Genomic DNA, 24,228 nt, shown 5'->3' with positions numbered 1-24,228 from the left:
TGTGGTGCTTACGGGTGAAGGCAGACCCAAGCAGAACAGAAGCTGAGACAGACCAGAAACTATAGATGAATGTAATGTGTAGTGGGAGAGGACAATGTGAACGCTAAAATGGTAAAATAAGTCCCAAGTGCGATGATTTTACTCTGATTTCTGTGTTAGTATTAAGTAACGACACATGTTTAGCATAGGACTTGGTGTACTTAACCTAAAACAACAACCTTCTGTATAGCCATATAAACTAAGAGTAGCAAATAATTACAAATACAGGGTTATTCGAAATGATCCAGACACTTTCAAGTGATGGTAAAAAAGTTTGTATTAAGGTAAGGCATTTTATGATTATATACATGGAAACCGCAAACCAGGAAGTTTTATTGTCACAATTATCTCCAGCAACACGGCTTCCAGACCAATGAAGAAGATATTTTGCGTAGTTCCTGCCGCAGTTGCAAGAGGACAATGATAATTTCATTTTTCAACAGAATGGTGCTCTACTGCACTTCTACAACGATGTTCCCGAGTTCTTGGGTACTGAGCTACTACGACGATGGATCGATCGTGCATCAGCTGGCAATCTCCAATTACTGGCACGTTCTCCGGACCTGACATCCTATGATTTTTACCAGTGCAATTAATTATGAAGGCACTGTTTTCACACCTCCACACAGGCGTGGGCCGAAATGGATTACAGACTTGATATGTGCCGTGTGACTAACGGTTCACACACTGAACATTTGTGAACATTCCACAAAAATGTTTTGAGATGATGTTCCATACGTATAATTATATGGTACATAACAACAATACAAACTTTTATAAAATCACTTGAAAGTGTCTAGATTATTTTAAATAAACCTGTATACCTACTTCGAGAATTAAACCATTCACCACTAGTATTCTAATCCACCACTCTACCCACTGCCCACAGCACAAATTGGTCCGCGTTGCTATATGGTATTGAATGAAGAGATACATGCCATACATCTGATTACATACTACGGCACTGCCATTCATTCGGGGACCATTTTCTTCAAAAAATACACAGAGAGTTGAGAAAAGTACGGAAATACCAAAAACATAACACATTGCCATGCTTAAAACGGTATAGGAAAACAGTTGAGATTCAAAATCGCTTCCAGTGGCCTCGGAATGGATAAATACAAGTCCTGTATGGTTTTCAATGGAATCCTAAACCATCCTTCCCGCAAAGTAGTGGCAAGTAGCCGGCCGGAGTGGCCGCGCGGTTCTAGGCGCTACAGTCTGGAGCCGAGCGACCGCTACGGTCGCAGGTTCGAATCCTGCCTCGGGCATGAATGTGTGTGATGTCCTTAGGTTAGTTAGGTTTAATTAGTTCTAAGTTCTAGGCGACTGATGACTTCAGACGTTAATTCGCATAGTGCTCAGAGCCATTTTGAAGTGGCAAGTACAGGTAACGATCGTGGATGTGAGTAGCGATCACGCAAACTTCTTCTTCCAGTCCATATGTGGCATAACAGCAAACCAGGGCTTAACAGTATTGGTTACAAACAGTCTTGGTTGCAATTTTAGTTTTTTTAGTTTTTTTTATTTTTCAACGACGCGTTTCGCCTTATCTAGGCATCTTCAGGTTATCTTAATTTGGTATTTCTTAAGAATACTTTAGTCAGAGTAGCCAAAGGGCATCGTCGAAAATATCAGGCCTACATCGCCTTCGTTAAACTCTGTAAAAAAAAAAAAAAGGCTATGTAGGCCTGATATTTTCAACGATGCCCTTTGGCTACTCTGACTAAAGTAGTCTTAAGAAATACCAAATTAAGATAACCTGAAGATGCCTAAATAAGGCGAAACGCGTCGTTGAAAAACAAAACAAAAAAACTAAAAAAACTAAAATTGCAACCAAGACTGTTTTTAACCAATACGCAAACTTCTCTCCAGAGCAGACTACAAAGGCTCAGTGGTATTGATGCATGATGACTGTGGTGGCCAGGAGAGATGCGACAAATTATCCTCGTGCTCACAAAACCAGTTCTGGACGATGAGAGCTGTGTGAACAGCGGTAGTGTGAGTCTAGAACACAGCATCACCACTGGGGAGCAATTATTGCACCATGGGGTGAACCTGATCAGCCGAAATGGTCACATAATCTTTGGCAGTAATATGACCTTGTAGAGTACCCATGGGGCATATGGAAAACCACGATACGGCTGCCCAAATCATCACCGAACCCCCACCACCGCTACGGTCGCAGGTTCGAATCCTGCCTCGGGCATGGATGTGTGTGATGTCCTTAGGTTAGTTAGGTTTAAGTAGTTCTAAGTTCTAGGGGACTAATGACCTTAGATGTTAAGTCCCGTAGTGCTCAGAGCCATTTGAACCTTTTTTTTTTGTTTTTTTTTTGTTTTGTTTTTAAGTGAATGCCGCAATCGCGAAATCTGTTAGCGCCAAAACAACACAAAGGGAGCTTCATAAGCTGCGAGTTGCAAGGCGACCTGGAACCCCAAAACCACACAGCAGTGATGTAAATGCCCGGAACGGAAAAACGTTACGCCGGAGCCATAATACCTGGACTAATGGAGCAAAGAAGAAAGTCATTTGATTGGATGAGTCTTTTTTCACACTGTTTCCAATTTCTGGCCGAGTTTATGTCCCAAGCACACGATGTAGCTGACTTGCTGCCAAGAGTGAAATATGGTGGGGGTTCGGTGATGATTTGGGCAGCCGTATCGTGGTTTTCCATATGACCCATGGGTACTCTACAAGGTCATATTACTGCCGAAGATTATGTGACCATTTCGGCTGATCAGGTCCACCCCATGGTGCAATATTTGCTCCCCAGTGGTGATGCTGTGTTCCAGTCCCACACGGCCGGCGCATTCACTTCTGCAGTGACTTTTACATCTGTCATCTTATTTTTCGTCACAATCCTCTTCACTGACCGTCTGTAATCATCACTCACCACAAAATTTTGCCTGCGTTGTCACTTACAGGATGATGTCTTTCCGCTGTCTTTGCAATCAGTATAAATCTTCGATACGGTGGCTCTTGAAACACCAAACACTTCGGCTACCTAGGTTACGCAAGCACCCATCATACGATCACCAGCAAGACGCCCACGTTCATATTCACTTAGCTCAGACATAATGCACTCGCAACGACACAGAACACTGATCTGACTACGACTGGCACTTGCAATGCATTGTGGGCATTGAACAGGTGACGTTCGTTGTCAAATACAACAGCACCACCTGCTGGCTTGACTCGAATCTGCTTTTACATTCGAGCGCGCATGTGTCGCGGAGGCTCCGTATATTTGTCCACCAACTGTACATAGGATGAAAATTTGTTTATATATCTTTATGTTGCTAGTATGCAAACAATCGTGCTGTGAAGATCAGGCGTATAAATTTTCCTCCACTCTATAAATAGGTGCCGTTGGTAGCGAGGCAAACAACATAGGAGCCAAGATGCACCGGAACTCTCCCTGCCATATCTTCTGTTATTGAAACAGATAAGCCACATTGTCTTAGTACACTCATCGGACTAAATATTTGTCCTCCCTTCAAAATAGCAGACTGGTCGCTTTGGAACGCCCTGGACAGTGTTGAGTTAGAGCTGCTACCAGGCGGTTACGAGACAAAAATTTTTGAGACTGGATTACTAAAAAGAGAGAAAAGTTACGATAATGATTTCAGTGCTTCAGGTGTTCTACACAGTCTTCCATCACTTGAGTACAACGCACAGAATATTCATACAACCATGTTAAACTGTCAGAAAATTCCTTCTTTGGGATGTTCTTCATCTCACGCGCCGACTCGAATGTCGGATATGTCGTCAAAGCGTTGATCCTTCGTGTGAATTTCTGCATTTTCTCGTTTTGTGGTAGTTTCGTAACGATAACACGAAGTCTCGCCACCCGTAATGATTTTTTCCAGAAAAGAATTGTTCGTGGTTGCGTTTCAACCAAATCGCGGCAGACGTTCACGTGTCGTCTTTGTTTTCCGGAGTCAAGATTAGCGCTACGAACTTCCCATACACTTTTCTCCCCTTCAAAAGATCTAGAAAATATCTCGAAAATTTAATTTAGAGATGTTGCTCGATTACAATTTATGACACAACATTGACACAATAGAGTGGCAACGTCCATAACTTAACACTGATTGCTCACAACTGATAGATCGAATGTACAGCTATTGTTTACAGTTGTTGTTCAATCTGCCACCGTAGTTACTGCGCTAATGTCGCTGGTACGCCAGGAATAAAAGCTGGGAACTTCTTGGACGGACGGTGCACAGCGTAACACTCCGAACTCACGTCCGAGCAGGCCAATGGCTAGATCCAAACTGGCGTTCTAACCATTAGTAGTTTGCCGTAGTGCCGGATAAATACCAGTCCCAAATTTGGAAGTTCCATGTTATGTAAGAGAAACGCAGTGAGACAGCCACACCATCCTCCACACATGGAGAAACCAACGAAAATTGTTAGTTTATAAAATCGCCGTTAAGTCCACGTGGAATCGCTCTCGTTCATCATATCGTGTTGTCACAGTTGCGTCCTCTTCTCGTGATGCCTGGTCCGGCGGCTGGGTCGGTGTGGGTGGGGGCGAGGCTGCGGGACGCTCAAGCCTCCGTGACTCTGTGTTTCATTTAAGCTGCGCCCAGTGAAATTTGTGCTCTGAAAAAGTCGAGTAAAAGTCCACTAATCCACCGGTCCGAACTCTACCAAATCTTTGAACACTGTACATTCATCAGTCAACGTTATTGTGACACTATACAGGCCGGAGTGGCCGAGCGATTCTAGGCGCTTCAGTCTGGAACCGCGCGACCGCTACGGTCGCAGGTTCGAATCCTGCCTCGGGCAAGGATGTGTGTGATGTCCTTAGGTTAGTTAGGGTTGGGTTGTTTTTGGGGAAGGAGACCAGACAGCGAGGTCATCGGTCTCATCGGATTAGGGAAGGATGGGGAAGGAAGTCGGCCGTGCCCTTTCAGAGGAACCATCCCGGCATTTGCCTGGAGTTATTTAGGGAAATCACAGAAAACCTAAATCAGGATGGCCGGACGCGGGATTGAACCGTCGTCCTCCCGAATGCTAGGTTAGTTAGGTTTAAGTAGTTCTAAGTCTAGGGGACTGATGACCTCAGATGTTAAGTCCCATAGTGCTCAGAGCCATTTGAACCATTTTGTGATACTATACTCCTTCCCTATACGTATTTTCAAGGATGCATTCGTCCCTGACTTTATTTTTATGGATGACAAAGAGCGACCGCATTCATAGGCGCAGATGTGGAGGTGTTGGAACGAGAGGATACCGGGCGAATGGACTCGAGTACCTGATCCCCCGACATAAATCCCATCGAGCACGAGTGGGAGGCGTTGCGGAGACATTTTTTAGCACGTCCACATGCACCAACGACAATCCAGCAGTTGTTAACCGCACATGTTGACGAATGAAACGCCCTACCACAAGAACTCTTTACCAACCTTGTGGCCTGCATGAGAGGGCTTTGCTGAGCAGGCAGTGTCGTCTGTGTCGGTTACATACCCCATTCAGAACCATGTCCTGCCTTTTGTAATATCAAGGTGAGCATCATGGTTCGCTTTATTTATTAAAGAAAATCTCCTAACAGCTGTAAGTATTTGAGAAGTTATTTTATTTTATTTCGACTGCCATTTCGGCATTTCAGTACGCCACCTTCAAGCCCTATGTGAACTTCATGTACACATTCAGATGTATCGATTTTGGGCTACTGGAGCCATCAGTGTCTAGACATCTTGAATTCTACAACAAAAGCACCACAAATGTAATAAAAAGTGTGGTGTCACCACCAGACACCACACTTGATAGGTGGTAGCTTAAATCGGCCGCGGTCCATTAGTACATGTCGGACCCGCGTGTCGCCACTGTCAGGATCGCAGACCGAGCGCCACCACACGGCAGGTCTCGCCCCAGTTGTACGGACGACATTGCTAACGACTACACGTACGAAGCCTTTCTCTCATTTGCCGAGAGACAGTTAGAATAGCCTTCAGCTAAGTTAATGGCTACGACCTAGCAAGGCGCCATTTGTACCATTGCATGTATCTCAAGATAGTCTCACTTGTATCATCAAGAATGCTGTATACCAAAGGACGATATAAAAGTTAAGTGTTCTAGTAGCTACGTTCTTTTCTTTATCACATTCATTACGAATCCTGTTCCAGACTTCGCGCCAGTCGGCGTGTGTGTACGTGTGCCTTTCGGCTACCCGTCACTGTGGACTGGCTGCCTTAACAGTCCGCTACAAAAAGCTCCTGCGGCTCTGCGGACACATAATATGTACAATGGATGAAAACAGTATAACTAAGAAAATTTTTAACTTCTTTAATGCAAGTAAATTAAAGAGCAGGTGGATGAAAGACACTCAAGTAGACTTGGAACGATTGAAAGCCTCAGAACAGAAAACTGAGAACACAAAACATTTCAGAAATAAAATTAGAAACAATAAAACTGAATACGTCTCAAGAAACGAAACAACGAGGAATGGATGGGCAGAGGAAAGGAAGAGAAAGTACAGTGATTTGCTGAAGATATTTTGGGGAGAAAATAAAAGAAGAAAAGGACGTGAAGCTATGACTGGCTCTAGTTCAAATGCTCTCTTAAAAGGAAATACTCTAATATTATTTATTTTCGAACGACCAGAATGCTACCATAAATTTACTTGAGCCAAGTGAACTCAGAGTACAAAGTTTAAATCTGCATTTCAGCTTCCTTAAAGTATTCCACTATCAAATTGTATTAATGTACATCGAAACTGTAGAGTAAGGGAGTAACAAACACTTGTAGGTAAAAAAAAACCTTGCAACCAGTTACCCGTACAGTACGTCTTGTGCTTGCTCCTTTTGCATGCCAGTATTGTACGAGTCACGTCAACCACGTCAGATTGATCTTGATCCCTACTTCCAGAAACTAGAACCTTCACTAGATTTAAATCTGAAGGGTAACATCAGTGTCGCAGCCCCGTACGATTGACAGACGTCACTTGAGGGTTACTTAGCTTCATATAGCCGAACCACGGTCGACGAGAGATGTCCGGTTGTACGGCCGCCAGGTGCCCCTATGTTGCTGAAGTACATGCCACCTACACGGAAAATACCGAGGTTTACAGCAGACATTACCAGAGCACTACTTCTGAGAAATTTCTGTGCAGCATCAAGTCGCCGCGCTAGCCGCAAGACCAGCTGTCGTAACGACGGGCCGCAGCGATAAGGCCGCAGAGGCGCATTGTCTGAGGCATGGGCATCGCGTGGCCTCCGAAGCACCGCAGCTTTATACTTAATACCCAGCCCTCTTCAGTCACGTAGGACCAATGATGACAACACTACTTGTAGAACTCGGGTATCTCAGCACAGAAATGACCTTCCTTGTCGTCTGCATACACCGCCACGTTGTTAGGTAAAGAGTTTCTGTCGACTGTACTTGATTAGTTACTTATTTCTGGTAGCAAACGTTATGTCACTGACTGTAAATCTGTCTGAAGCAGGAACGAACTGACCAGCACAGGACTAGTATTGTGTTAGAAGACGTCCACATAAACGGAATATTTCCTTCTTCACATGTGCTACGAATTTTACAATCTGCCTTGTGGGTTTGCTCCTGCAAATGGTAATGAAAAATTTAGTGCCTCACAAATATATATATCTGCAGCTTGGTGGTTAATAAGGTTATGAAAACGCGAAGTTCGTAATTTTATGAGCCCACTGTGAGTATTCGTCACGATTTCAACAATTGTAATTGTGTTTAATGGCCTTCCATGGCGTATATATTTAATGTAATATTCGTCCACGTTTACGTATTCTTCTGTAGGTGCTTGAAAACGATTTAGTGTCCAAACTAGCCAATCGCGCAGCAAATAAATTACATGATTCTACAGCCTACTAAGGTCAATGTTTTCTTTCACAAAATTCTGTGAGGCTGTGGAGCACATATGGACAAAATATAAAAAAAAAATACGTTTATAGATACAGTGATTTGTTAACTCGATAACCAATCTCATAGTAACATTTAATTGCAGATGACAAGCTGCCAATATACAGTAACGTAAAGAGGATCATTGGAATCGGAACAATATAGAAAAAATGAAGGTAATATAACAGAGAAAAACGGTTTTAGGCCTAATTTTCTTAGAATAATTATTTCTTAAACCGTTGTACAGAACTGGATGAAAGTACCCGTCACTGATGATGGCACAAAGATGCTGAAATGTTTGGGAATTGATAAACGCGTTGTTTCCATAATAGGCGGACTTGAAATCCAGTGGTGGTTTGTTTCCATAGCTTCACATGACACCATTTTTTTTTGTTTTGTTTCCGAGTAATGCTATGGCGTCAACGCTGATGGCGACCGCATTGTTTTTATTCCTGCCGATATTTCTTTGCATAGAACTCACTCACTGCCCGCATCTCGTGGTCGTGCGGTAGCGTTCTCGCTTCCCACGCCCGGGTTCCCGGGTTCGATTCCCGGCGGGGTCAGGGATTTTCTCTGCCTCGTGATGGCTGGGTGTTGTGTGCTGTCCTTAGGTTAGTTAGGTTTAAGTAGTTCTAAGTTCTAGGGGACTTATGACCACAGCAGTTGAGTCCCATAGTGCTCAGAGCCATTTGAACCATTTTTTTTTTTTTGAACTCACTCACTCACCGGCCGACTACTATAGTTTCCAGAGTCATTCACTTTCGTTAAGGGTTACGAAACAGAAAAGACAACATGGTAGTGTTTACATGAAAACGAGCGAGCGTTTACCTGCCCAGAGGGTGCCGGCAGAGTCCGCCTTGCCGTCGTTGATCCGGTTGTCCCCTTCATCCACCGTCGCGATCACCTCCAGAGCACCTGGCTTGCTGCTCTCCCCATCCCACGTCATCAGCACCAGTTTACGACGCTGTGTTACAACGAATTTGTCTGCCGTGTCTTTAACTGGAATAATAAGAGACACTTCCTCATCTGTAATAAAAGAAAATCACAATTTTAATCCTTCTGAATGGTTTCCCTTCAGATAAAATGTCGTCTTCAAGGGATTCATTATTACCTCTTTTCATAATAAACACACTACCAGTCGCTTTTATAATTATTCTTTCACAGAGGCGTTTCAAAGAGCTTCAAGGTAAGGCGCGTTATAAACTCTCAGAGCATGCACAGAAAGGAATCGCTGAAAATATCATCCTACACAGCTGCAATGGTTGCTGTTAACACCATTATAGTTATTGGTGATGAGAAGGAGAAAGAAGTGGCAGAGAAAGCTGACTGAACGTGTAAGCAAAGGTTTAAAAGTTAAATAAGTCGATGTTATGCAAATTACGGCAGCAGCGACACGATACAGAGCGGAGAGAGATTCGAATAGCTGCCCCAAAGAAGAACGAGAAGAAGGAGAAGAACAAGAAAAGTGCACACAACCAATATCTCATTGAAGATATTGTTGAATGTGTAATTAGGCAGAAATTTATGCTACATTACAGATACTTCTAATAAATAACAACTTTACGAAAACTTCACAGTTTTCGTCGCACAGAACTGGACGTCAAGGCTAGCAATGAACCTCTGATAAAACTGTTCTTGCAATGAGATTAGGTTACAAAGGATGGTGGAACAAACAAATCGCCTTGTGCGAACCAGACGACATAGTTTGGAAATGATTTTACGAACACTTTTATTGCAGTTCCATTTTTCTGTGAGAGATTTTGACATTCCCATTTGTTGTAAAGAGAATAAAGAAGTAGTAATATACTCCTTCCGAATGAGTATCGATATTCATGAATCTGAAAATTATTGATATTACTTACATTTATCATGTTTACATCTACTTCTACATCTACATTTATACTCCGCAAGCCACCCAACGGTGTGTGGCGGAGGGCACTTTACGTGCCACTGTCATTACCTCCCTTTCCTGTTCCAGTCGCGTATGGTTCGCGGGAAGAACGACTGCCGGAAAGCCTCCGTGCGCGCTCGAATCTCTGTAATTTTACATTCGTGATCTCCTTGGGAGGTATAAGTAGCGGGAAGCAATATATTCGATACCTCATCCAGAAACGCACCCTCTCGAAACCTGGACAGCAAGCTACACCACAATGCAGAGCGCCTCTCTTGCAGAGTCTACCACTTGAGTTTGCTAAACATCTCCGTAACGCTATCACGCTTTCCAAGTAACCCTGTGACGAAACGCGCCGCTCTTCTTTGGATCTTCTCTATCTCCTCTGTCAACCCGACCTGGTACGGATCCCACACTGATGAGCAGTACTCAAGTATAGGTCGAACGAGTGTTTTGCAAACCACCTCCTTTGTTGATGGACTACATTTTCTAAGAACTCTCCCAATGAATATCAACCTGGCTCCCGCCTTACCAACAATTAATTTTATATGATCATCCCACTTCAAATCGTTCCGTTCGCATACTCCCAGATGTTTTTCAGAAGTAACTGCTACCAGCGTTTGTTCCGCTATCGTATAATCATACAATAAAGAACCCTTCTTTCTATGTATTCGCAATACATTACATTTGTCTATGTTAAGGGTCAGTTGCCACTCCCTGAACCAACTGCCTATCCGCTGCAGATCTTCCTGCCTTTCGCTGCAATTTTCTAATGCTGGAACTTCTCTGTATACTACAGCATCATCCGCGAAAAGCCGCATGGAACTTCCGACACTATCTACTAGGTTATTTATACATACTGTGAAAAGCAATGGTCCCATAACACTCCCCTGTGGCACGACAGAGGTTACTTTAACGTCTGTAGACCGCGCTCCATTGAGAACAACATGCTGTGTTCTGTCTTCTAAAAACTCTTCAATCCAGCCACACAGCTGGTCTGATATTCCGTAGGCTCTTACTTTGTTCATCAGGCGACAGTGCGGAACTGTATCGAACGCCTTCCGAAAGTCAAGGAAAATGGCATCTATCTGGGAGCTTGTATCTAATATTTTCTGGGTCTCATGAACAAATAAAGCGAGTTGGGTCTCACACGATCGCTGTTTCCGGAATTCTTGTTGATTCCTACAGAGCATATTCTGGGTTTCCAGTAATGAAATGATACGCGAGCAAAAAACATGTTCTAAAATTCTACAACTGATCGATGTCAGAGATATAGACCTATAGTTTTGCGCATCCGCTCGACGACCCTTCTTGAAAACTGGAACTACCTGTGCTCTTTTCCAATCATTTGGAACCCTCCGTTCCTCTAGAGACTTGCGGTACACGGCTGTTAGAAGGGGGGCAAGTTCTTTCGCGTGCTCTGTGTAGAATCGAATTGGTATCCCGTCAGGTCCAGTGGACTTTCCTCTGTTGAATGATTTCAGTTGCTTTTCTATTCCTTGTACACTTATTTCGATGTCAGCCATTTTTTCGTTCGTGCGAGTATTTAGAGAAGGAACTCCAGTGCGGTCTTCCTCTGTGAAACAGCTTTGGAAAAAGGTGTTTAGTATTTCAGCTTTACGCGTGTCATCCTCTGTTTGAATGCCATCATCATCCCGTAGTGTCTGGATATGCTGTTTCGATCCACTTACTGATTTAACGTAAGACCAGAACTTCCTGGGATTTTCTGTCAAGTCAGTACATAGAATCTTACTTTCGAATTCACTGAACGCTTCACGCATAGCCCTCCTTACGCTAACTTTGACATCGTTTAACTTCTTTTTGTCTGAGAGGTTTTGGCTGCGTTTAAATTTGCAGTGAAGCTCTCTTTGCTTTCGCAGTAGTTTTCTAACTTTGTTGTTGAACCACGGTGGGTTTTTCCCGTCCCTCACAGTTTTACTCGTCACATACCTGTCTAAAACGCATTTTACGATTGCCTTGAACTTTTTCCATAAACACTCAACATTGTTAGTGTCGGAACAGAAATTTTCGTTTTGATCCGTTAGGTAGTCTGAAATCTGCCTCCTATTACTCTTGCTAAACAGATAAACCTTCCTTCCTTTTTTTATATTCTTACTTACTTCCATATTCAGAGATGCTGCAACGGCCTTATGATCACTAATTCCCTGTGTAACGCCGGAAATGCATATCCTCCTATTTTCATCTATTGTACTACAAATTTTTTTCCTTATTTTGTTACCTGAAGGTATGACATTTCTGTGTCTTTATATATTGTAATTCGTTTACTATTTGTATGTATATATATTAATATGTCGATGTATAATTGGTTTGTTTTGTAAATATTATTTGTATTTTTACGCTGGGTCTGTCCTAGGGAAAACTATGCTATCGAACGATTACATCGATAGGTCGTGTGGAGAACCAAAGTGTTTAGGATCTTTGGTAGTGTTAACTCTGCCGCATGGAGCGCGGGCAGAGAGAATCTGGCGGGAGTAGGGCGGTGGAGCAGGTGTGTTGTGTGACGCTTCCGCGAGTTGCCGCGCTTTCGGGGTTTGGCAGCATGTAATTGCTATGATGGTTTCTGACACGGTGTCGCGGACGGGAAGCATTATCTGGCGCACATCAAGAGCCCGTTTCGCCTGGTGACCGTGTCGAGAAGAAGGCGCGCCAACATCCAGCTCCTGCAACAGCGACGGCCGACAATGAGTGACTGTCGCCACCTCCTCGATCGACGACTTCAAACCTACAATCAACCAACAAGGAAGACTGAAAGCACGTAAAGTTTTAGAACTGTATGGCAGACCTCAGCTTTTCAAAATATTCCATTAGCAAAAGACAGCAACTTAGCATGAACCTTTGTTGCTCATTGTCCCAATTGCATTACCAAGCAGGGTCCCTTCCTTTTCCGGAATGAACCCGAGTGTCGTTGAAATTCAAACGCCAGCATTAAAGTAATATCATTCGATTTCACTGCTTTAACTTCAAAGTTCAGTTAAAGTATTCATAGCTGGCTACAATATTTAGATTACACAAGCTCAAATTAAGAGTGCGAGTTTTGTTACCGTATTTTAGCTTACCTGTGACTGCAGCTCAGCTTGGTACGTACTAAATTTTACTGTTGTTAATTGTTCAGAATCATTTAATTCAAGTTCAAAGTTAAATCTCTTATTTCTAAATTGCGTAGATTCAAGTAGCTTTTGAAATGATTGTGGAGGTAGCCCAAGACTAACCTTATTTTATTGTATTTCGTAGTGCTTCAGAAATAAAGTACATTATTAATTTCAGTCACTAAATTAACTTTCAATTTTCCAGTTTTATTAATTCTTTTGCTAAATTTTAAGTCAGAATGTAGCGAAATTTATTACTTCTGACAAACATTCAGTTTTCACACAACACGTGTCAACCTTCAGTTGCCATGCTTTTAGTGCTAAATATATGTGCATTAATCTTTCATTTTCAGTTATTATAGTAGTTGTCCATGGGACTGGTGACCGTAATTTTCCCCAAATATCAAATATCTAATTAACGTCAATTAATTGTTAACGTAATGACCGCACATTTACTTTCTTTATTAACTTTACCCCTTTTCTAAATTAATTTCCACCAATTTCATTTGCATTTTTCCTTTCATTTAGATGTAACCCTTTCCTCCCTCTTTACCGACAGATTAACTTCGGTGTCGATTGTTTTTCCCAAATTTCCATTAGGTACGCGCGGTTTAATTTTTCACTGTCATTAAGGTCGATAAGTGAGGGGCAGGTTGCACCTGTTCTGCGCTTACAGAGACTAAAGGTTCGGGTCTGTTTGTTATCAGTAGGTCCAAGATCTTATCTCCACGAGTGGGGTTCTCTGTTTAATTGCTTGAGGTAATTTTCGGATAGTGCACTCAGTATAATGTCACTCGATGCTGTGTCCCAACCACCCGTCCTAAACATCTCAGTGTCCCAGTCTATATCTGGTAAATTGAAATCTCCACCTAAGACTATAACATGCTGATGAAATTTATGTGAAATGTATTCAAGATTTTCTCTCAGTTGTTCTGCCACTAATGCTTCTGAGTCGGGAGGTCGGTAAAAGGAACCAATTATTAACCTAGCTCGGTTGTTGAGTATAACCTCCCCCCATGATAATTCACAGGAACTGTCTACTTCTGTTTCACTACAGGATAAACTAGTACTAACAGCGACAAACACTCCACCACCGGTTGCGTGCAATCTATCCTTTCTTAACACCGTCTGTGCCTTTGTAAAAATTTCAGCAGAATTTATCTCTGGCTTCAGCCAGCTTTCCATACCTATAACGATTTCAGCTTCAGTGCTTTCTATCAGCGCTTGAAGTTCCGGTACTTTACCAACGCAGCTTCGACAGTTTACAATTACAATACCGATTGCTGCTTGGTCCCCGCATGTCCTGACTTTGCCTCGCACCCTTTGAGGCTGTTGCCGTTTCTGTACTTGCCTGAGGCCATCTAACCTAAAAAACCGCCCAGTCCACGCCACACTACACCTGCTACCCGTGTAGCCGCCTGCAGTGTGTAATGGACGCCTGACCTATCCAGCAGAACCCGAAACCCCACCACTCTATGGCGCAAGTCGAGGAATCTGCAGCCCACACGGTCGCAGAACCGTCTCAGACTCTGATTCAGACCCTCCACTCGGTTCTGTACCAAAGGTCCGCAGTCAGTCCTGTCGACGATGCTGCAGATGGTGAGCTCTGCTTTCATCCCGCTAGCGAGACTGGCAGTCTTCACCAAATCAGATAGTCGCCGGAAGCCAGAGAGGATTTCCTCTGATCCACAGCGACACACACCATTGGTGCCAACATGAGCGACCACCTGCAGATGGGTGCACCCTTAACCCTTCATGGCATCCGGAAGGACCCTTTCTACATCTGGAATGACTCCCCCCGGTATGCACACGGAATGCACATTGGTTTTATTGCCCTCCTTTGCAGCCATATCCCTAAGGGGCCCCATTACGCGCCTGACGTTGGAGTTCCCAACTACCAGTAAGCCCACCCTCTGCGACTGCCCTCCGGAATGTCTTTCGCCCCCTGCCACACCTCGAGACGACCTCCTACTCTACCACGGGTGAGGGGTCAGCCTCAATGTGGGCAGTATCCCGGGCAGCCACAGCCATAGTCCGATCGAGGGAAGCGTGGGACAGGCTGGCCGTCCCTCGCAAACCCCCGTCCGGACCCCCACATTGATGCCCATTGGCAACAGCCTCAAGCTGTGTGACCGAAGCCAACACTGCCTGAAGCTGGGAACGAAGGGATGCCAACTCAGCCCGCATCCAAACACAGCAGTCGCAGTCCCTATCCATGCTAAATACTGTTGTGCAAAGAACGTCTGAACTAATCTACAGAGAACACAAACAATTCGACACAAAATTTAAACGGTTATTAAAATACAAGACTGCCTAGTAAATGCAATAATGCTGCTACTTGCGCACTGCTGACACACTGCTCGGCGGCAGAAGGCTAACTGTACTGTCAGTAATGTACAAAGACTATTTGAAAGAAATAAACAAATGACAGACGACTAAGCGACTTTACACGTCACAGATATTAAAATGCGAATCTGCCCCTGCTAAATACGAAACTACACTATGATTTAACGGTTTTAACTAAACAATTGCGCTAAGAACACTCAAACAAATTTTCAACATGACTACTAATATGAACGCTAAATAAGTCACTTGCTGCTACTTGCGCACTGCTGACACTCTGCTCGGCGGCAGAAGGCTAACTGTATATATGATGATGATGATGATGATGATGATGATGAGGATGATGAGGATGATGAGGATGATGAGGATGATGAGGATGATGAGGATGATGACGATTTCATGCTTAGGGCGCACAACAACTTGGTAATTAGTGATGCTGTTATTATTGCTTGAAAACGAATATGGCTGAAATACGAGTTACATCCAGGAAGGAAGTTCCATTTGTATTTCCTTCCGCAGTAGCGCTACAACAGCAGCTTACTGCATGCGCAGTAATTGCTTTGAGACAAGAAGAAGGCAATGATATCATTTTGAGTTCTGTGTGTGTTGTTTATGCTGTATAGTGCTTGTTTAGAATGTGGAAGTTGACTGAAAATCCCACTGCTTGCAGCAATAGATACTCATTAGTTTTCTGAACTCGTAAAGGAATACTGTAAGCTGACAGCATCAGGATTTTGAAAAAACTTCCCGGAAATTTCAAGATCACGTCCACGTGAAATTATTTCCGGAAAACTGAATTTTGGAAGGCATTGTGTTCGTTGGGTGCCAAAAGCTCTTACATATCAACACAAAAGATGGCATCTCGGCAGTGGACTAAGCTTCTGACACGTTACAGCGAAGAGGGTGATGATTTTCTGCACAAGGTAGCGTCCGGAGACTGAAACAATAATCAGTGGAATGGAGGCACACTGCGACACATGTAAAGACTAAAGCGAAGCAATTCTTCACGTCTCGAAAAGTCATGAGCTCATTCTTTTGAGATAGACACGCCATTCTTCTGGCGCATATTTTACCACGAGGTGAAACAATCAATGCAAATGTTTACTATTAGATGCTTACCGGTATTATTTTCATTCATGGCAATGCCCGTCCTCACGCTGTGGCAAGACACGACAAATCTTGCAGGAATTTGGCTAGAGCCTAAAGGAAGAAAGGAAGAGTGATATGCTGCTTCAGAAAGATTATCGATATTCATCCAACTGGAAATTATCCAAATTACCTACATTTGTCCCGAAAGTATGATGATGATGATGATTATGGCATGATGAGTTCATGTTTAGGGTACACGACGACTTGGTTACTAATGTTGGTACTCTTACTACTTTGAAACGATTTTGGTTGAAATACGAGGTTCATCCAGAAAGTAAGTTCCGCTTAGATTTCTTTCCGCAAGAGCGCTAGTGTCGCAGTTTGGTGCATGTGCGGTAGTTGTCTTGATTCCTTACAGCGTAACCAACTTTGATTCCACCAGGAACCGTTGTACACAGCAACTGTAGACTATAAGGAAGGAGAGGCACCCAGAAGTCAGTCGCAATCCCATTAGCTTTTGTTTTCCTCGCAAATCTAGATTTCGGCTATAAATAGCCATCTTCAGTGCATTTCCGTCATCAATCGACGAACTGCTTTTTGAATCGATAATCCAGGGCCATGAGCTCGTTCGCCCGACATTGTTTTATGTATCTTACTACGTACTCCTCGTTCAGTTTTAATGTCTCTGTCAGGAAGTCGTTTCTGAAAATATTTGTATGGAGTGTAGCCTTGTATGGAAGTGAAACGTGGACGATAAATAGTTAAGACAAGAAGAGATTAGAAGCTTTCGAAATGTGGTGTTACAGAAGAATGTTGAAGATTAGATGGGTAGATGACATAACTAATGAGAAGGTATTGAACAGAATTGGAGAGAAGAGGAGTTTGTGGCACAACTTGACTAGAAGACGGGATCGGTTGGTAGGGCATATTCTGAGACATCAAAGGATCACCAATTTAGTATTAGAGGGAAGCGTGGAGGGTAAAAATCGTAGAGGGAGACCAAGAGATGAATACACTAAACAGATCCAGAAGGATGTAGGTTACAGTAGGTACTGGCAGATGAAGAAGCTTGCACAGGATAGAGTAGCATGGAGAGCTGCATCAAACCAATCTCTGGACTGAATACCACAACTACAACATCATTGCATTTTTTAGTGCCAAAAGTAGCAGCATTGTCTATAACTGTGGTTAATTCTACCACTAAAAGCTCATTCAGGACTTTTTACCTTGGAAAATCCTTTATCCAGAATCAGTTTTGGAGACTGTAGACATTGTTGGGCTAAATTTACTTCCTCCATTGTCGTGTGTCAAAAGCTGATGTAGGTCAAAAAGATAAAATCACGTATAGCTGGAAGGAGAAAGCTTGCAGCAGATTTAGTATCAAGATTTGTCTTGGATGGATCTTGCATATCTTCCAAAGCGCTCACAACTATTTCCTCGTCTTTTATGAGCGTAACCCAATTATAATGAGCACCGCAGCAAGTATCAGGCAGTCGTTCCAAACTTTTTCTTGCTTTTTCTACGAGTAATTCCCCTCTATATGCAACAGACGAAAACAATGAATATAACTTACAGTTCCAAGACAGGTGACGCCAGAGGGAACACATGTGAATGCATGAACTCTACAAAGATTTAAGGAAAGATTAGCACAGGGACTGAACAGAGCTTTTGGACTGAGTTTTCGAATTTTTCGTTGTAATCTTCCATGTACACATGACATGGATGCGACATGGGCATTCAGAACATCTTTTCCCAGGTGCTGTTGAATATCCTTTGTCATTCTCTCTGCAGTATTTCCCGGCATAAAAACACGTTACAACCTGTTTCTCTATGGTTAGTTCCTGCGTATAAAGTCTAGATGACTCTAGCATTGATGTTGATGTCTACAGTTGGTAAAAACCGTTGCTCAAATCTGGATGACTCTACTCTGGTTCATCTAGTTGGATTTGCGTAGTCACAAAATAAACTATGTAATAATAATGCATAAACTTTGAAGAAGTAATTTTTAGAATGCAATATTTAGTTAAAATACTAACAAATGACTGGTAAGCTCTTCACTGCATTTACGCGCGTATTTTTAAACCGCAGTTTAGTACACCTGCGTAGATGGCATAGATATCAAAAACCGTTTCACGTAGAATAATTGCGTCTGGCAGAAAACTGGTTATCATTGTACATTGTACTTAAAGTTCCAAGACAGGTGACGCCAGAGGGAGCACATGTGAATTCATGAACTCTACAAAGATTTAAGGAAAGATTAGCACAGGGACTGAACAGAGCTTTTGGACTGAGGATTTCATTGTACAGTTCTTAAGTTTCATGCAACGTTTTACAAAAATTCCAAAAATGCTGAACACACCCATTGACAGTTGCGATGGCCTGATAATAGGTAAGCAGGTACTTGTGTTCATATTTTACTTACTTATAGGGCCTAGAACTCCAAACAGCCTCTTTTTTATTAAAAGTATTTTGATCTTGTTTAGGATTTGATTAAAAATGAACTGATCTCGTGGGTGGGGAGAGGGGGGGGGGAGAGGGCTCCAAATCTCGAGGCCATAAAGATTCCGAGGCTACGCAAGACCAGAGGCCCGTGGCAGGCCGCCCCCTCTGCCCACCTCCACTCACCGCCCCCCTCTCCACCCCCACCCCCCCATCCCTCTTAGTCCACCACTGCCACAAGGTTGGAATCTTGCGAATGGCAGGAAGTATTTTTTTCACTGGGTTAGACAATTATGTGTTTACATTGATGTGGTATTTATTATTTCTTTTAGCGATCTCGCGGATACGGCTGGTTTATTGCAAAGTACAGTGCAACAAAAAACTACCGTATTGCGCCACAAGCAAATGAGTACAATCTTCCTAATTGCGTCACCACCAGTAAATAACGTACGATTTTTTTACTACATAAAGTCTGTAAACAAAAAAAGGTACAAAAACAAATAAACACAAAATAAGAACAGCTTGTGCTTGGTTACATGGAGAACAGCAACTTTGTAACTTCTACATTTACAACAGATCACATTTACAAGAATAGCCTAGCGGAGCGATGACCAGCACTGCCCCCTCCTGGCGAGGGTACGATCGACAAGGGCAACCACACTACACGTGCGTCGAAGTATGCTATCTGGTGACGTTACATGTTCAACATTTTATCATCCAATTTTCTGGTATTCCCCGATACTGCAACACCAAAAAGTAGTTGTGCAACATAAACGAAAGTTAGTAGGCGCGTTTCTACATCTGAAAGATGATGTCTATTCACATTTCGCGTCAGTCGTATAGGAGTGGCGCTAATAGCGCCACTGTGAAAATACAAATTAGGTTTGCATGTAATACACGCTGTAACGGTCGTGGGCGTTACTGTGTTTGAGGCTGGACATGGTAAGTCGAGAAAGCCCTTAAGGCGACAAAGACACCATTATCAATACGTCACTGAGTTTGAACGAGGTCGTGTAATAAGTCTACGAGAACCTTGATGTCCCTTCTGCGATACTGTAGGCATACTTGGCAGAAATGTAGCCACTGTACATGATTGCTGGCAGTTATGGTCGCAGGAACGTACTGTGGCAAAAATTCAGGACTCCGATCGGCCACGTGGCACCACCGAGAGGGTATGGTTCTGGTACATCATACTGCATCTGCAGCAGCAATATGAGCAGCAGCTAGCACCACAGTGACACAATGAACTGTTACAAATCGGTTACTTCAAGGAAAGCTCCGAGGCAGCCGCCCTGTAGCGTGCATTCCACTGACCTCAAATCACCGCCATTTGCGACTTCAATGATGTCACGCTAGAGTTCATTGGAGGGTAGAGTGGAGGTCTGTTATGTTTTCTGATGAAAGCTGTTTCTGCATCGGTGCCAGTGACGGCCGTGTGTTGGTTAGGAGGAGGGCGAGTTGGGGGCCTGCAACCAACCTGTCTTCATGCCAGACACGCAGGAACTAAAGTTGGAGTTATGGTGAGGGGTGCGAGTTCGTATGACAGCAGGAGCAATCCCATGCACCGTGGCTGCAAATCTATGCACCAGTCTGGTGGTTCGACCTGTTGTGCTGCCATTGATGAATAGCATTCCTGGGGGTGTTTTCCAACGGGACAACACTCGATCACATACCGCTGTTGTAACACCACATGCTCTACAGAGTGTCAACATGTGTTGACCTGCTCGATCACAAGATCTGTTTACAATCGAGCATATGTGGGACATCATCGGACGACAACTCCCAGCGTCATCCACAAACGGCATTAACCGTCCCTGTATTGACAGTGCAAATTAACAGGTATGGAACTCCATCCCACAAACTGACATCCAGCACCTGTACAACACAATGCATGCATGTTTGCGTTCAACATTCTGGCGGTGACAACGGTTATTAATGTACCAGCATTTAACATCTCCAATGACTTGTCTCGCGCTTACATTGACCACTTAAATATGTTACCTAGACAAATGTATTCCTGAAATTTTATTACTCTGCATTAATTATTTTTGGTGCTGCGATTTTTTTCCGTCGGTGTATATTCTGGTTGCCTCATTTCAAATACTTGTGACTGAAGGATAACTGTACATGTAGTCTTACAAGAAACAATTATTAGCGGGTACATAAGTTACTTACATTAGCATGTCTCTTCATACATATGGAGCGATTTAGGGAAATTACAGAAAACCTGAATCTGGGTGGCCGGACGCGGATTTAAACCATCGCCCTCCTGAATGCGAGTTCACTTCGCTAGTTACAGTACTGGAGCAGACTCAAGTGTTTCGGAGTACACCGCTCAGGGCACACTTTTGAAGAAAGAGCTCTACAGCAGACGGCCTCTTGTGTTCCCATATCAACCCAGTGACATCCCCAGTTAAGATTGAAGTGGGCCTCGCCGGGTGACTCACGTTTTTTGTTATACGATGGCAATATTACACTAAGGGAGACATTCAGCTGACCTGTGGTAGTAATCTAAGGCACAATGGCAACTGCGGACTGTGTGAATATTATCACGCAGCACGTGCATCCGTTAAAGTTTGATGTGTTCCATGACGGCGGTGGTATCTTTCAGCGGAACAACTGTCCGTGTTATAAGTCTAGAATCGTGCAAGACAGTGGTTTGAGGAGCATGATGGTGAACTCACGTTCATTTCTTGGACTCCAAATTCTGTACTCTACGGAACACATCTGGGACGGTAAGGGGTGCCAGCCCCGCATCAACAGGATGTTCAGAAGTTTCCGTTACAGACTTTGAGGACTTCGAGAGGGGACTGGGTACATAATATTTTGAATAGAAACCCACGTCCGAAAACGTCGTCCAACGACGCTACAGAGCGTGGCGCCTGTAAATGTATATATGTACAGGGTGAGTCAGGGATGATGTCATAAATTTTCTAGGATGATGGATAAGGGTAAATGTATCAATTTGAGGTAAGGGTTCCAGTACCGGAAACAAACGAGTCGAAAGTTATTAGCGAAAACCGTTCTGATACCTCTGACAGTTGAATACATGTGACAGTTGAATACATGTACCGGTACTGTTGTTGCTAAGATTGTAGAGTAGGCAGCTTTCACATTTGGTAGCATGGATCAAAAGAAGAAAAAATTTGCAGTAAACATTGTAAGACGTGTATATTTCTATTATCTATTATCAAACCACAATTTATGAAAGATGTTTATATTTTATTAATAGGATTAAGTAGGAATAATTAATATTTGTCATGTTGGAAATAATTGTGGTAGCAGGGAATGTCTGCACCAAAGTATTGTTGGCAAGAGAGACCGCAAATTGATATAATTTTAAAAAGGGCGGGAGGGACCGCTTATGGATACATTTTAAGAAAAGAGCGGGAAAGACCGCGCATTGATACATTTTGTAATGGTAGCAGGGATTGCACCAGAAATCATTGTTGGCAGGAGATAAAAATGGTTCAAATGGCTCTGAGCACTATGGGACTTAACATCAGTCCCCTAGAACTTAGAACTACTTAAACCTAACTAACCTAAGGACATCACAGAACACCCAGTCATCACGAGGCAGAGAAAATCCCTGACCCCGCCGGGAATCGAACCCGGGAACCCGAGCGTGGGAAGCGAGGACGCTACCGCACGACCACGAGCTGCGGACTGTTGGCAGCAGAGACCGCACTTTAGCGTTCGTAGGAAGTCAGTAGTAAGCGAGAAGTGAAGCGAGTCGGTAACAGGTCTGAGGCGAGAGGTTGAGAGGAGCGGTGTGCCTGCCAGCCACCAGCTTGATTTACAAGAGATTATAAACGGATGTACAGAGACATCGGCTAACTATTATTATAAGAGGAACTAATATTATTGAATTATTTTCTTTGCGAAACTCAAGACTACTGAAGGTATGTTTGCGCAACGCTAGTTGTAAGATTATTGTAAAAAGTAAGTCCCATTTGAACGTTTGTAAAATCATTTCATTACCAGCAGTAAATATTTGATGAAACGTTTTCAGAATATAATTAATTTTTGCCAGCAATGTTGCATTACTGATTATAATCCATCCCAAAGACCATCAACGTAAAACTTTGCAAAAATTTTATTGTTGTCAAGAAAAAGTGTAACTGAATTACGTAACTTCAGTCAAATTAATTAAAGAATAACGTCAGCTTTGCTATTGAAGAATAACGTCAGCTTTGGTAATAAATACAGCCACTTATTATGACAGCCCACCAGCAGTTAATAGAGTGCCCGCATCTCGTGGTCGTGCGGTAGCGTTCTCGCTTCCCACGCCTGGGTTCCCGGGTTCGATTCCCGGCGGGGTCAGGGATTTTCTCTGCCTCGTGATGGCTGGGTGTTGTGTGCTGTCCTTAGGTTAGTTAGGTTTAAGTAGTTCTAAGTTCTAGGGGACTTATGACCACAACAGTTGAGTCCCATAGTGCTCAGAGCCATTTGAACCATTTTTTGAGTTAATAGAGTATAGTAAACCAGAGTAAGTATATTCATGTCGCAGTTCGATGTAGCAGTCAGATGGCGATCCAGTAACAGTAAAAAAGGTAAGGAACAGTTTTGGGTTATTGCAGGTAACGTCTGAGGCCCACGACGACGACAAATTCCATGTTTCGTCGAAATAATCAGAAAATAACTTTTAATAAGCAGCATTTAAATTTGTATGCGAAGATTGAGAAACAGAATTAATTTCAAAGGCAAGATTACATTTGTTATTATTAAGCAAGAGATAGAAATCCAAAGGAAAGGTTTCATAGGTTATGGTACAAGGGAAGACATAGAGGAGACGGGAAGGTTTCAACATGGGCTTTAAAATGCATGCCTTAAAAGCTATGAGCGCTTGTTCAACAGAGGAGATGTGTTTCACACTAGCGAAGAAGGAGCAAGTGTTCATAGTTCCTCAGGTATGCACTTCAGAAACCATGTTTACTGGATATTTTTTCTTTGTTTCTGTCTTTACTGCAACCTCTGGAAATTGCCTACCCTACCATCTTAGCAATAACAGCATATTGTGTATTGAACCGGGGACCTAGAAACGACTGAGAGGCTTCGTCCCGCCGTAGCCCTCAGTGGTTCATAACCCCACAACAGGCCACAGCAGTCCACCCACCCCACCGCCGCCCCACACTGAATTCAGGGATTCAGGGTTATTATGCGGTTCGGCCCCCAGTGGAACCCACGGCAACGTCTCATACCAGACGAGTGTAACTCCAAATGTTTGCTTGGTAGAGTAATTATGGTGTGCGCATACGTGGAGACTGTTTGCGCAGCAATCGCCGACATAGTGTGAAGCGGAATATGGGGAACCAGCCCGCATTCACCGAGGCAGATAGAAAACCACCTTAAAAATCATCCACAGGCTGGCTGGCACACCGGAGCTCGACACTAATCCGTCGGGCGGTTTCGTGGCAGGGACCGGCACCCCTTCCCGCT

At 43.3% G+C, this 24,228-nt stretch overlaps 1 protein-coding gene across 1 annotated transcript in view; it reads right to left on the bottom strand.

Annotated features, from left to right (window-relative positions):
* Positions 1-24,228, bottom strand: part of LOC126248537 (regucalcin-like) — a 135,924-nt gene that overhangs the window by 38,044 nt on the left and 73,652 nt on the right. The window contains exon 3 of the mRNA XM_049949596.1: positions 8,749-8,946. Coding sequence (XP_049805553.1) covers positions 8,749-8,946 — 198 coding nt within the window. The remainder of the gene's footprint in view (positions 1-8,748; positions 8,947-24,228) is intronic.

This window comes from Schistocerca nitens, chromosome 3, assembly GCF_023898315.1.
Source record: "Schistocerca nitens isolate TAMUIC-IGC-003100 chromosome 3, iqSchNite1.1, whole genome shotgun sequence".
In the NCBI taxonomy this organism is placed as follows: Eukaryota; Metazoa; Arthropoda; class Insecta; order Orthoptera; family Acrididae; genus Schistocerca; species Schistocerca nitens.
The sequence above is the reverse complement of the archived record's forward strand: the minus strand, read 5'-3'. Positions and strand labels throughout refer to the sequence as shown.